We start from the raw sequence: 15,341 nt of genomic DNA on the forward strand, positions 1-15,341 counted from the left end.
CTTACTACACTTCTTTTTCATGTATATCCTCAAAAAGGCTGACCATTCAGTCCGAGAAATAAATTTGCTTGAACAGGATTAGGAAGATGTAAGTGGTTGAGAGTGGTTGAGAGAACTATGGAAATGGAACAGGAAAGAAACACATTTAGAAACTTCCCCAAGCTGTGCTAATGCTGGAGGGATAACAAGAAAAAGGCAGTCTGCAGTCCATGGACTTGACAAAAAGGCTCAAGACACAGCTCTTCAACACCCTAGTTATCAACCAAAGCATCAGTCCTTCCTCAAAGTTTCATGGAAGTTTGCTGTCAACCAATAATGCTAACAGATTTGGTTGACAGCAAAGTTTATCAGTTTTTCTTATCTCTAGTCTCTTTTCTCAAGCCCTGTTTCCTCCCTTTGCCTGTGGCTACTCTAACTGCACGTGTGAATTACCGGAAGGGAGAAGGGGGGGAAAGAGCCCCAATTTTCATAATTCTGATTTAAGATGCAGCAGCTCTGAAAGACTTAGCCTTAGATTTATTTCTGAAGAAGCTGCAGCTATCAACCTGATTCTCTTTGTTATTAGCTTAGCATTTGAACATGGACTGAAATATTGTCTAATTTCACTCTGCCTTCTGCCAAAAAATCTTGAGGGACAAGCTGATTATTCCATCGTTTCCCAGCCCCTGTGAGTGCAATGCATCAGGACAGTTGCTTCTCTTTTCTATGGCAACAAAGACACTTCACCACTGAATACCTTGCATAGCCTCCTATTTCAGCTGAAACCAGCATTTAAAGTATTATATCTTAGAGCTCAAAAGAGAGGAAAGCTTCAAGGAAGACACTTCTTCCTTTATAAGCAAGACTCCTGTTGTTATCCATAAATCACTCAGGCTGCTATTATAATCCAGAAGAACAAGCTGGCATCACCCCTAAACACAGAAGGTTGTGAGAAAGATTAGCAGAACAAAACCAATAAAGGGGTCGTTAAAACACCTAGAAGATAAAATGCTTGAAAATATCTCCCCACATTTTCTTGTGGCAAGACAGTGATTGCAGCCATAAATCAAAGCTATTCTTCTTCAGGGGATATTTAGAGAGAAGGCCAAACAATTTGTAACAATCCTTATTTAAAGAACTGCAGCTCTTACGCTAATGGGGAAAAGCAGATAACTGATCACCACCCTCTATTATTTCAAATGCACTCCTTTCCTTCCAGCAAGAAAAGAAAAACAAGCTTTGTTTTTAACAGAGCCAACATAAATGAATAGAATATTGTTTTAATGCTAGCTTTCATTTGATTAACTTTTAGCTTTCCCCATGTTTTATTTGCATTGCTAAAAATGGAAACAGTGGATTGTGTTGGATGGATTAAATTACTTCTTTTTGAAAAGTTAGCTTGACCAGAACATAGAGAAATATTCATGTTATAAAGGCTTGGTACAGCGTCACTGAAAACAATAGTTATTCAGAGCAAGTAACTCTGGTCCATTATGTACTACTCAATGACAATACATGAGAAACAATGACAGAGGAACAAGCTGTCCAGCGAGTATTTGCTTTGAAGTCCGCACAAAAGTCCACATAAAAAAAATCTACATTGTTCACTGCATTATGAAATTTTGAAATCTACAGATTTTCACTCTATCCTTTTGTCCTGCCTCTCCATCAACTTCATCTGAACATGCATGTGGTCTGCAATAAGCAGTGGGATGAAAATGCCTATAATAAACAACAAGAAAAATAATACCTAATGCCAGGCTAAGAATAGTTAGGATGCTCACAACTGTAAAACTTATTTCCTTGATAATGGAAGGTTTCCAGAACATATATACAAACAAAATACCCAGAGTTACAACAGTGTGAGTAGCATAATAAATAGAAATGCAGACTTTTGTTTTTCTCCCCTTTATGTTAAAAAAGGTAAAAATTAGAATGATTCCAACAACAGCTCTGTACAGATATTCCATCTTCTTAGATTTGCAAAATGTTGTACGTTGTTTCAAGGTCCAGGTGAAGCCACAGATCCAAAGAAGTATCAGCAGAATTACAGAACTTCTAACACTTAATAGCATGATCAGTGTAATGCTGAGTATCCACGAAGTGATGGTAAGCAATTTATAGAAGAGATACGTTAACTTGGAAAGCACAGGAAATTCATCTTTATCAGGCAGAGATTTTCGTAGTGATATTTGATAATCAACTGTTGAAAAGGAGATACCACCAAAGGACATAATTAAGGCAACATCTAAACAAAACACAAGGAAAAATGTTAGACCAAAGAAAAAGATACTTATTTCATGTTATAATTTCTGAATGAACTTTTGGATAAGTTCATGTTTTCTTAACACTTTATATTAATTTTATATTTCCTCTATGCTCCTGAACAAGTCACCTTCATTTTAAGGCTTAGTTTAGTTACCTAAATCTAGGCATCTAATGCTGTTTGGTATGCCTCTGGCCACTAATTAATTGCCTAAATTGTGTATTGTATTTGCCATCTCCATTCACAGATGACTTAGAAAATCACAAAGTATTGCAAGTAGTCCATAAAAACTTGATTTTCAGCAGCTGATACTGACTCTAGGGTGTCCATAATGTAGAAATCTATACGTAAGACTCAACCCTTCACATGGTCATATTTAAAGTAAGTCAGTATCTTGCCAATAATTCTTCTAGTTTTAGAGCTGGAAACGGTACATTCGCTGTCTTGCTTCTGAAAGTTGGACCATGTCATCATATGGTTCTCTTCATCATATTGCATTCTGCAATGCTGACATATCCTTAGGTTTTTTCTGACTGTCCCTCATCTGTAACATGGATGATGGTAGTGACAGCTCACAGGGCTGCTCTAAATACATTACTGATTCCCAGATGCTCAGTTAGCAGTTTTAAAAGAAACTGTAAGCAAAAGCACACAAAACAAACTGTTCTGCAAATTATATACTAGTTATATTACTTTAAAGTGATGTATCATGTTTATATTAGATTCTGTGACTTGTTATAGTGAAATCTTTCTTCTCATGGATTGAACAGAATGGACCATCTACTAGTCAGAAATTCTAACCAAATGCAGAGTAACCATACAGCAGAGTGTATCTTTTCCAAGGCATGTTTAAAATGTTATCCAATCTCAAATTATCTCATGATTTGATTTTTAGGTAAAATACTCAACTTGCAAATTAAGGAGAAAGACTCACATTGAGAGAAATTACATTTGCCATGTTCCATGAGGATATAAATCTGGACACAAAGTTGTGGTGTGGTCTCAAGAAAAGTCTTGAATACCCTGAGCATGTTAATATCAGTCACTACATCAATGGCTTGTTTCTGAAGGAGGCTGGGAGAGTCTGTTTCCGGTGTATCTCCACTGCTATTTTGTTTAAATGCAGCTTGACAGCCATATTTCAAAGCAAACCAATACCTATAAAAAAGGAGACTTGATTAGACAGTGGTTTTTAGAAGTACAACTCAATAAAATGATATAGCCTAAAAATGTTTTTCCCAATGTCATTCTCCATTCACATTTTATCTTTGAATGTAATCCAGCACCTTCTGCTAAGATAAATTTTTGTTCGATATCTATCTAGTATCAGTAATATCAGGTAATCATTTAAGCCCAGCAATACCAGTGCAATGTAAAAACTACTAAAGCTGAATGAGACTTGCCTGAATAAATATTGCAAGCTTTATTTTGTTATATTCTTATTTCTTTAGAAGTGCTCCTCAGCCTCTTTTTGAGATACTTATTTAATTTCTTTGTATCCTTTTAAGAGTATTAGTGAATATCCAGCTGTAAACATCCACATCTATGTAGTATAGATCCATAAGCCCCAAGGATAATATCTGATGAATTGCAAACATGCAACAGGCTGAAAAAAAATTAACTGCATTGTTATTTTCTGAGTACTCAGGAAGACTATAATTTCAGAAAATTATTTTCAAGACGTGTGGGTTCCTGGGTTGACAGATTCTGTTAACCTGAGTGGTTTTACATGAAGAAGCCATTTGTCTTGGCAAATAAGTGCATCTGAATGACTTTTAGAACAGTTCTGGTTTACTTTCAATTAAGCTTAAATGAACACTTCCTCTAAAAGAGCAGTAAATTCAAAGATACTTGGAATTAGTTTGTCACAACTGGTGTATCTTCCGTGCGATAAAGAATCTTTTTTGTTTAGGATATCTCTAATGCTTTGCTTAGAGATAAATAAAAGCTAGCTCTTATTCACATTTTCAAGACCCTTGTTTCAGGCCTGGAGGTGTGTATAGCACCTTAGAGGGGAGTGAATGCTTAAGTTTAAATCAAAAATCATTTTGATAATTAAGGAAGGAACCAGCTGTTGTACATGATAATCAGCACAGATATGTTTAGGAAAACAGAAGGGTGGCTACAACCTGATGTAGGACTAGAACTGCAGCTGCTGGAAATAATAGTATTTCTGCTGTCCCTAATCATGGAACGGTTTGGGTTGGAAGGGACCTTAAAGACCATCTGGTTCCAACCCCAGCTGCCAATTCCCCTGTGCTCAATCTCCAGGGTGATGGTCTTGCCAGTCAGGGTCTTTGTGAAGATCTGCATGCCACCTCTCAAGCACAGCACAAGATGGAGAGTGGATTCCTTCTTGAAACAAAAAGCATTGACCCTAAAAATACTGCAGGTACCTTGGAGCTGATAGACAGCCTGGAAGTCTTTACGTTCTTTTTCTGCTGGAGGAACACCTTCCACTAGACCAGGTTGCTCGAAGCCCTGCCCAGCCTGGCCTTGAACACTGACAGGGATGGGGCAGCCACAGCTTCTCTGGGCAACCTGTGTTAATGGATTCATACAGAGAGACACACAGCCCTGGTGAATGATCTGACCCATTGCACTACTGCTTTGGAAGCCAAGGGAGGTAGGCAGTGCCCTTTTCTATGATAGATTAAATAGAGAAATTGCCCATAAACTGGACTTTGACCATAACAGCCTTCAGAAATCACTTTTAAGCCTATTTCTGCCTACTCAGTTCACAGACATCTTGAGCTTCCAACATTCTTCTCCAGTGAACCCCTTTTGACTGTAACTGGCAGGCAAGAACAGCAAAAGCAGTCCTTGCTTCAAGAAAACTCACTGTTATTCAGCCGATTTTTCTAGCATTATAAACATTGTAAAAGCCTTCCCCCTCAACAGAAGAATTTAGTTATCTGCATTATGAAGATTATATCATTCTTTCAGATGTATTTTCTTGAGAAACCAAACAGAATTCCACAGAGTGTCACTTGGTTATCCTGCACGGTTGTACAAGCCTGTTAACATGCAGGCTGAGAAGGGCAAGGTCCTATGCCTTAGCTTGCCTCCTACTTCCATTTCCTAAGGCTGCGTCTAAGATGATTTCAAGATTCATGCTGAAGTGTCACAGGTTGTCAATTCCCTGGTTGTCCATAGAATCATATGCACTATGGACCCCATGAAACCCATGCAGTTGCATTTCCTTTACATAGAAAACTGGAAACAGCAGATCATTAGACACCTGGATCTCACAGAATGTCAGTATGACAGTGAAGCATAGTCCCCTTCTGCTTACAAACAGAGCTAGGAAGAATTCCTGGCTCCTCCAGATGTCGAAAGTTTAACACCTTCACCACCTTTAAAGATCAAATCCTATAACCACAGAGGAGTCAGTGTCAGGGGCACTTCCATAGCTACAAGCAAGACAGCCAGGATTTGCAGATCATGGGTTAAGTGAATGCTAAAGGAATCATGACTTACTCCTTGGTATGTTAAAGCATGTCGACCATACAAGTGATAATTGCTACCTGGAAACATCAGTACCAGGTATGCGGCAGCTGTGTTACTACTTCATGGGAAGATCCTTGGCTCTTCTCCTTGCAGAGACTCATAGACTGCAGCCCTGCCATTCAGGCCATACTGTAAGCTGGCTCTAGATCCATCACTCCCAAAGGAAACTGTTTTCTACTTTTATGTGTTTGTGTATTTATCTCACTGTTCTCTGAATAATTGCTCATAAGCAAAGAACCAAACTGTTTGGCAAGGCATCTATAGGTTTTTCAGTTTATACAAGACCTAGTATTCCAAAACATCTGGTTCTTGCATCCAAGATGTAAACATCTAAAGAGTTTGCAATGTTTTCAAGAAAAAACAATTGGGTAGACCAATCTGTTAGTCATCCATGGACTCATCCACCAGAACCTGTGTTTGTCCAAGCAGCAAGAAGTGGAAACCAGCCATGCAAATTTCAAACTGCAGAGCTCCTAGCTGAGAAGGCAGAGAGTACACAAGGCAAGAAGTAGAGGTGTTGTAAAAGTAGTATTTCAGCTGGATGCACACCTGTGCCTCACTCATCAGTTTTCAGAACCATATTCCTTCTCAGTATGGCATACTAGGTTTATATTAGTATAAGATGGATGCCGTAGTATTTGTCACTATTTCAGTCCATACTAAACAGTAGGTCAGGCTCAAATTTTCTACTCTGTTACAATGTCCTTGACTGATGCTGCAAACTGCTACACATTAGTGGACTCCAGAATTCATATTGTGCCCCAGGGAAATGTCCCATTTTTCCACATCCACTGACTGTGTGACAGTCTTAATGTTGACTGTTATGCCACAGTCTGTTCCCAGTGATATCAACATCTGTGTTGTCCATCTTAATTTTGTCTCCTTGCAGAGAATAACATTTCATATGGCCACACAGGTCTACATTCTTTCCATTAAAAGAAATTAAAGCCTTATTAGATATTAAATAATTTTAATTCCATTTTTTCTCTATTTTTAATATATATATGTACATAAATGTATACACATATAGGATTTCTATATTTATGATTTAGCATTGGTGGTGTGACAGCACAAACAGACTGATTCCCATTGTGCTGTGCACTGTACAAATGTAACACAGTGAAGCTCCCTGATTCAAAATGGATCAAGAGGTGTAAAACATGTACAAAAGAGGGAAGAAGGTAAGAAAGAAAGATAGAGGCGAAGGAAGATAATTTAGTAAGATGCATTCACATCTTATGATTTCAGGCATCCTAAGTTCACTGGACAAATCATAATTACTGAGTAGGCCCCTGTTTTCCTCTGTAGTGAATGGAGAATATAGGTTCCTGTCCCAGTTGACCTTCTGGAGAAGCTGACCTTAACAAGTATGACCTGACTCCTAACTAAATCCATTTATATCCTTGACTGTAGAGATAAACCTGAGAGACTCATTGTCTAAATTAACTGGATAAATAAATCAGATGACTAAGAGGGAGAACAGGAGGGAGTTGTACATGGATACACCTAACAAAACACATATAACAGGAAATATGTAATAGTTGATCACAAAGGTACAAGCACAGTTGTCAGCCTGCTATTATCAATTTATATTTTACAATATGCATTATCACAGTGCTGAATTTTGGGAGTGGCTGAAAGGACTTTGTAATTTACACGTATCAACTTGAACATTTTCCAAGCATAAGTGGTAGCATAGGAGAAAATATTTGTGCAATAAAGAACAAGTGAACAACACTGTTCTGTGCAAAGGGTAAAATTATGTATACTAGATAACAAGCCACTCAGAGAAGATGGGGCTAATTCCGGCAAGGAAACTTCAAAAATCATAGAAATTCATGGTAAGAGGTAATAATTTGAAAGGGTATGAGTCAACAGTTTATTACTTTAGTGTACTTCTTCAGTTTTAAGCTAAATCATTAAGTTTTGCCCATAAAAGCAGCATTTTGAATAGATACAAGCACTGAGTCAAGATTACAGTATCTAGAGTTATAGACCATCAGAGTTTGGATCTGAATTCTGGAAGTCTTTGTTGAAAGGTGAAATAGAATGGTGTCTTGGAGATAGGCACTAATCAGATAGGGGCAACCTGGGAGTGTGAAACTAAGCCAAAGGTGAAACCAGAATTACCATCCTGAACAGGTTACGGAGGATGAGGTCATGGAAGAGAAAAGGAAAGAAGAGGGAGTTTTGGCCAGACCATTGAAAGAGCAGCTTCTGTCGTTCTGCACCATTGGTACTGGCTTAACATTTATCATCAGTTATCACAAAAAGCAGTCATGGCTTTAATTTCCTTTGGAAGAAGCAAACTCAGAGAAGGCAGATTTCTAAGCCACAAGTCATACCTGAAGATGAAAGCCTTGAGGACATATAAAAAGGAGAGCACCACAGTGGACCCCAAGACATACCCTCTGAAAAGTGGGACCTGGGAGAGTTCCCGTAGCCAGGTTTTTATATATCTCACGGAAACCAACCCATGTCCATTGATCTGGTTAGTGAATAAGAAACCATCAAGAGAAACTGAAGAGAGATTTTCTTTTTCTTCAAAATGTAGTATGTCTAAATTTTTCTAATACTTGACACCAGAAAAATTAATCCCATCAGCAAAAACTCCTCTGTGAAATCTAAAACTTCAGGGTTGTAAGAGTAGGAGGAGCAAGAAAATAAAACTGACAGATAAAAGGAAAAAAATATAGAAAGCTAAAAGTTACTTGTGACACCTAAAAGATCTGTCATTTTCTTTAATCCATTATAACATCAAGTGCATAAAACATGGGGAATTTTTACACTGACATAAACACATCTTTCATCACTACCCATAGAATAGTATAGGAAGTTAAAGCAGGCATCTTAAGTAAGTATTTTATTAAGTGCCCCTAATAAATCTAGATTCACTCATGTTTCTTGCATGCTGCATACCCAAAATAATTAAAATCCATTACTTTTCACCAACATCTTTCACCTGTTTTAAAATTGTCTCTGTGATGCTAATGCTTAATGATAATTTCATAGCAAAGCCACCACAGAATGTTAAGCATATGATATCTTAAACTATTCCTGGACATGTGCCTTTCAGCAAACAGAAGTTCCCATCACCATTAACACAGTTCCTGTGGGAAATACTGCTGCAAGTATTCTTACTAACTCTTCAACTATTCATTTCTCTCACAAATCTTGGTGGGGTTTCTACACATGGTTAGACTCTCAGATTCAAAAATTACCTCTTACTTCAGCTGTATCACCTGCTTAGTGTAATCAAATGAACCCCCTTCTCAACATTACTTTTAAAACTATATTTATCAGTTACAAGTGTTACTCTGTAAAGCAAGCTTTCCTGTTAAATATGCTCTATCAAAAGGCTGATGAATCAAACAGAGTTAGGCTGTGAATCATAAAAATTATTAATTAAAGGTAAAATGAAAGAAGATCAACGTTTCTCTCAAAACCTGACATAATTTACCTCCGGCATAAGCAGAAAAAAATCCATTTGCTTACATGGAGCAATGATTGTTAAGGCCAGATGAGGGTTTGTTCCTGAAGCCATATTAAGCATTTCTTAATAAACTATCTTAAAGCAACATGATTTCTCATTTTAAAATAGATTTTAAAATGTGCTCACCTTATAAAAATTCCACACTGAAAGACATGAACTAGGAAAATCCATTTCAGCTTCCCAGTATCAGTACCTTCCCAGTCATTTTTAAACCACTCATAACTGAATATCTGAGTTACTAATAATGAAAGACCTCTAAAACACAGTATCAATAGACTCCAAGAATATTGTCCTTGACACAAATATTTACTAGCTACCCAGAAGTCCACTCCAATATCAACTACATAAATTATAATTCCACCAAGTAAAAAAATAAAATTCTGCTTAGTAAATTTCATCATGCATTAGACTGTCACTGTTGTCATCCTCTTGTCACTTCATGCAAAGGAAAACCAGAATTAATCTAAATGCTTTCCTAAAATGGAGTCTTTTTCCTGATACCACCCGCTAATAGTGCTTTTTACATAGGAAAGTTGGGTTATGCATTTTTCTGTATTCTTGTTTTCAGTATTAAATTCACTTCACTGATACAGGTCTATTCTGGAAAAGATACATGTAAATTGTCTTTTTAGTTGGTGGAGTCATTCTTCATTACTGGTTCCTAAAAAGAAGAAGAAGAAAAAAGGAAGATCAGCAGTAACAGTATTTTCTTTTAATGTATCCTAGAGCAATTCTCACATCCATTTAAATAAACAACTACAAAATGTACTGAGATATCAGTGAACAATTGGCTCAAGAAGAGCTGCACCTCTGAACCTGCTGAGGTCGCCCACTCTCTCAATCACAGTGACTCTCCGCTTACCAAGCAACCATTGAGATAATTCCTAGTAGCTGCAAAATACTAAGAAACAAGCTTACCTCTACTAGTTTTTAAAGCCAGTTTATGAAAAAAAAAGATTGATTACTTCCCAGAACTTTAACTTATGAGCTCTTCTCCCTTAGTGTGCACAGCACAAAACAATGAGAAAACTCCTGTCTTGAGTACACACAACTGTATCAGAGTACACTTCATTATGTCATTTCCACCTGTGTTACCACATTTGTGTGCATCCATCTAGTGGTTTCATCATTTCTGCTTTTTATTTCCATACGCAGCATGAAAGTGCTGAATAAGATTGAAGCTCTCCTATTAAAGAGACTTGTAAAGAGCCAGAGCTGCACCAGTCTACATCTCTATGGGAAATGTCTCCCAACCTGTCTGAGTAGTAGCTAGACAGAAATGACCTAACCACAGTGTCTACTACAAAAAGAATCAATTCACAGTTTGAACTACCTTTACATTGCCCAACATTGCAAGGGTTCTTGTGACCTCTTTAAGTAGTCCTTACATATCTTTCCTCTGTAGAGCCATGGTGTTTGGCAGGTGAGACCGAAAAGCTGTAAGGCAGTACATCCTTTGTCTCATTCATTTCCATCTCTGCAAAGCTATAAGCATTAAAACAAGGAAGTCCCTTATTTCATTTGCAAAGCTTCGGAAAAAGCTGCTGGCAGCAATCCCAAAGGATGGGATCCAGGACATGCCAAAGCACAGAATTTGGGCTGGTGCCAGTGTCAAACAGCAGCAGACAATACACAGGAACAGCTGCACCAGGGAACTCAGGGCAGGGGAAGGGTGTGTGTAGGCAGGTTGCCTTTAGACTTCTGTGAATTTAGGCACACTGCCACAGAGGAATGAAATGAGACAATTGGTTAACATCCCATGAAAAAAGGTAATGATTATTCATTGCTTGTGTTGACTGGGCTAGTCTGTGCTGTGACCCAGGTATTAATCAAAAAAAAGAGAACTTAAGCTTTTAATTTCCAAATGAAAACAAGTAGGAACACAACAGCCTTAAAAGGTGCTGAGTGTCTAAACTTTTTTGTTTTGTTTTGTTTTGTTTTGTTTTGTTTTGTTTTGTTATCTAGGCCGTAGCTATTTCTAGCCTCTTATTCTATGTCCTACTTAGGTTTCATATCCTGGCCCAGAAGAGGTCAGAAAGATCAGGTGATCTGGTAGCTGGGATAACTGGTATCCTTTTACTGTTCTTTCTTAGCCTCTCCAATAAAATACCATTAATCTCTTTCAAATCGTTAATGCAATTTAGATCCAATTCACAGTCAGGATTGGGGAAGTAACTTTGGTGCAACGTCCAGCATAAGCTGGGTTTTGTGTTTACAAGTATTTCATAATCAGAAAACTTGTGTAAGAACCAATTTGAGAGTTTACTACTAGGGTTCATTCAAGAAAACTCTAAAGGAAACCGTATTTACCCTGTGTAAGAACATCATGTCGTTCTGCAGCCTAATGTACCACTTTTGTATCCTTTTTTGTGGCAAGAACATTACACGTGGTTTTTAGGACAGATTTAAAAAAAAACAAAAACAGGTTCATTATTTGACTGCTGCAGGGAAAACAGCAGTAATAGTTAAGTCAATAAGTGGATCCAAACACAATGTTCTTTGGGTAGGCAATTTACGAAGTAGGCAGTATTCAAAGGTTCACATGTAATGAGTAATACTGTACGAGACATTTGAGTGGCAAGGAGTAGGCTCTAATTTTGTACCTGAAATTAATAAGGTAACTGGATTTCTTCCTCTTTACAACCTCCATATCCTTTTGTATCTGATCACAAAATGGAATTATCTTATTATTATATTATCCCTAATAAGATAGGAAGTTTTACAGGCTATGCCCAGATTCCTCTGAAACAACAGCATACGGGGTAGCTGTGAGCCACATGATTTCTGTGCCAGCAGTCTACAAATCTCTCTGGATGTCTTGGTCATATATGAAGCCATCAGGTAAGCTGAGATAAATAAGGAGCCACACATTATCAAGCGTGTCAGCTTGCTCACAGTCTTGTAATTACCTTGAATAAGGAATCTAGTCTTGAAAGAGCCTTGGTATAGGTGGTAAAACACAGGGTTTATGTTTGCTTATGGTAACCTAAAAAAAAAGTCTATCAGAGACTCACAAATCTGAATTCCCAAACGTTCAGTATCTTAATTCCAAGCCCAAGCACAAATGCCTGCTCACAAGTGCACATGAAATCTCTGTTGAAGAACTCAGACCTTAATATTCCCTATATTTTATGCATGACAGCACTCCAAAGAGCACCATGGTCTCAGGTACCAGGTGGGGAACAATCAAGTGCCACAGGAGAGGGTGTCTTGTATCAGTCACAGTTATTGTCCCCAGTCTTATTAAACATATGAGAACTAACAGGACAAGAGCAAGAAAAGTAATGTGCTTGCCAGTCAACATAAATATAAGGCTGCTCTAAAAGCTAACATACTTCTACAGAATCATTTTGTGATAAAGCAGAAACAATAAAATGTGATTAGCAAGGCGTTCAGTTTTCTCAATACATTTAAAATGCTACACACAATGCAGACTTACCTTAATACTGGCCACGGATAGAGATTCTTCACTTCAAAAAATTGTAGATTTGCAGGTTTCCCATTCATACCTTTACGAGACTTGTATTCCAAGAAAAGTTAAAGGGCTTACTGTCATAACACAAACCGAAACTAAAATCATACGAAAACCATGTGACACAGTTAATGATTTGCTACCTGTCAAGACTGTAATTCTTATGAATTTGTTATAAAAATTCTATTCTAAAAATTTAGAAGCCCCTGCCTATACTTAATACTAAATTTAAGAGATCATAAAATTTCCTTCAACAAATTAATTTCACACTTTATTGATAGAAGTAAGCAAACAAAAAAACAATAGTACCACTTTCCCTCTGTATGTTTATACATGTGTATACATGTTCAAATTTAGACTTTTAGTTTGTTAGACCTATTGAGCAGGAGCCAATAGATATTTATGGGAACATATACGTGTAGATGTGTGTGTTTCTATCTATATGTTTGTTTATACATATATGTATTTATTTGTACAAACATGTATGTATCTCAAAGATTTATTAAAAAAAACCAATCTTTTTGTCTATAATTGAAAACTGTAGTACAATGCACTTTAAAATATGCACAAAAAGCTTTTCTGTGCAATGATACATAAAGAGAATGCACACGTCCGGGGGCAAGTGATTAAAATTCTTCTCCTCTGGTAAAACCACAAGAGTTTGCAAGAGTCTGCTCCAGCTGACCTACCAGCACTCAATATACATGCAATTTTTATGCATGATTAAAGAGCTGCAGGTGTTGTGATTCAGCCTCTATGACTGTGCTGCACAGGATAATGCATACCCTCAGCCAGAGCCACTTAGAGCTTTTCTAGCTCTTGGGGAGAGGAGATAACAATCCTACCTGTGTCTTCATAGGAAACAGTATCAGTGCTTTGCCTTCCTGCTTCCCCTTTATATGTTAGAAGCATCATAAACCTAAGCAGTTTCTGCAGTGCTTGGAATATTATTTTCATGTCATCACCTGAAGAACAGGACCAACAGCTCAAATTAATTTTCCAAAACTTAAAAAAACAGTGTCTGAATCCAAAGCACTACTGCAGAATTCCTGGTTCAGTTGCACATGGCTCATTCCTGCAAGACAACACATTGGGAAAACAACTTAGGACATCGGTGGGGCAATGCATTATCCATAACAGCCTTCTGAGTAAGTGGAGCAGAGGCCTTTCTGTCAGTGCAGAATCATCTCAGTGATGATTCAAAGCTAAAAGGCCCACTGTGTGCAAGCCCAAAAAGCTCTTCATAATGGCTGTGAGCATCATGACTGCACTAATTAAAAATGTAGTTGTATATAAGATAACTTCAGAGAATAAGCAGCTCAGCTGCTCTGTCCTATAAATGATCAAATGAATGTAAGCACTCTGTTAGAATATAGTTTTTGTGGATAATATTTCTTTCAATGTTGGACTAAGCTACTGTGTGTTTTTGCAGCAAAGTGAATGTCTGATACCAGCATAAACCTATGTAATCTTTGCCAAGAAAAACGCAAGTGATTCATCATGCCTATCTGGTTTTAAATTCCTGTGTCTTGATGGTTCCACTTGCAGAAAATCCTCTGGAATGGACTGGGCCACTGGATCTTCACAATCTTCACTTGACTCGATGGATGATTTCCTGATGAAATCCATCCACGGGTCCTGAAGGAGCTGGCGAATGAAGTTACTTGGCCGCTGTCCATAATATTTGATAGGTCATGGCAGTCAGGTGAAGTTCCAGATGATTGGAATAAGGGAAATGTAACCCCCATTTTCAAGAAGGGGAAGGTGGAAGACCCAGGGAACTACAGACCAGTCAGTCTCACCTCTGTGCCTGGCAAAATCTTGGAGCAGATTCTCCTGGAAAGAATGCTGAGGCACATGAAAAACAACGAGGTGGTTGGTGACAGCCAGCATGGTTTCACTAAGGGGAAATCCTGCCTGACCAATTTGGTGGCCTTCTATGATGGGGCTACAGAACTGATGGACAGCGGCAGAGCCGTTGTCATCATCTACCTGGACTTGTGCAAGGCATTCGACACTGTCCCACACAACCTCCTTGTCTCTAAATTGGAGAGACACCAATTTGATGGATGGACCACTCAGTGGATAAAGAACTGGCTGGATGGCTGCACACAAAGAGTTGTGGTCAATGGTTCAATGTCCAGTTGGAGACCAGTAACGAGTGGTGTCCCTCAGGGATCAGTGTTGGGACCTGTGTTGTTCAACATCTTTGTCGGTGACATGGACAATGGAATTGAGTGCGCCCTCAGCAAGTTTGCTGACGACACCAAGCTGTGTGGCTTGATTGATACGCTGGAGGGAAGGGATGCCATCCAGAGGGACCTGGACACACTTGTGAGGTGGACTGATGCCAATCTCATGAAGTTCAACATGGCCCAGTGCAAGGTCCTACACCTGGGTCAGCACAACCCCAGGCACAGCTACAGGCTGGGCAGAGAAGACATTCAAAGCAGCCCTGCGGAGAAGGACTTGGGGGTGGCGGTTGATGAGAAACTTGACATGAGCCAGCTTCAGTGTGTGCTTGCAGCCCAGAAAGCCAACCGTATCCTGGACTGTATCAAAAGAAGCATGACCAGCAGGTCAAAGGAGGTGATCCTGCCCCTCTACTCTGCTCTCATGAG

At 38.4% G+C, this 15,341-nt stretch overlaps 1 protein-coding gene across 1 annotated transcript; it reads right to left on the reverse strand.

The window, feature by feature from the left end:
• Nucleotides 1–1,583: 1,583 nt before the first annotated feature.
• On the reverse strand, nucleotides 1,584–9,649 carry XKR9 (XK, Kell blood group complex subunit-related family, member 9). The gene is made up of 3 exons (XM_010016427.1): nucleotides 9,375–9,649; nucleotides 3,180–3,403; nucleotides 1,584–2,227 (listed from the first exon to the last, which is right to left on the reverse strand). Exons 1-3 carry the CDS (start codon nucleotides 9,647–9,649, stop codon nucleotides 1,584–1,586), a joined length of 1,143 nt encoding a protein of 380 aa, XP_010014729.1.
• Between the last annotated feature and the right edge of the window lie 5,692 nt (nucleotides 9,650–15,341).

This window comes from Nestor notabilis, unplaced genomic scaffold (assembly GCF_000696875.1).
Source record: "Nestor notabilis isolate BGI_N333 unplaced genomic scaffold, ASM69687v1 scaffold11746, whole genome shotgun sequence".
Lineage (NCBI taxonomy): Eukaryota > Metazoa > Chordata > Aves > Psittaciformes > Psittacidae > Nestor > Nestor notabilis.

Excerpts from the sequence above, each read along its gene's own strand:
- XKR9 (XM_010016427.1), bottom strand. The coding sequence starts at position 9,649 with ATGATGAAATTTACTAAGCAGAATTTTATTTTTTTACTTGGTGGAATT. Across the intron at positions 3,404-9,374 it reads CAGTGTGGAATTTTTATAAG|GTATTGGTTTGCTTTGAAAT; the intron begins GTGAGCACATTT and ends CCTTTTTTATAG. Across the intron at positions 2,228-3,179 it reads CAAATGTAATTTCTCTCAAT|ATGTTGCCTTAATTATGTCC; the intron begins GTGAGTCTTTCT and ends TGTTTTGTTTAG.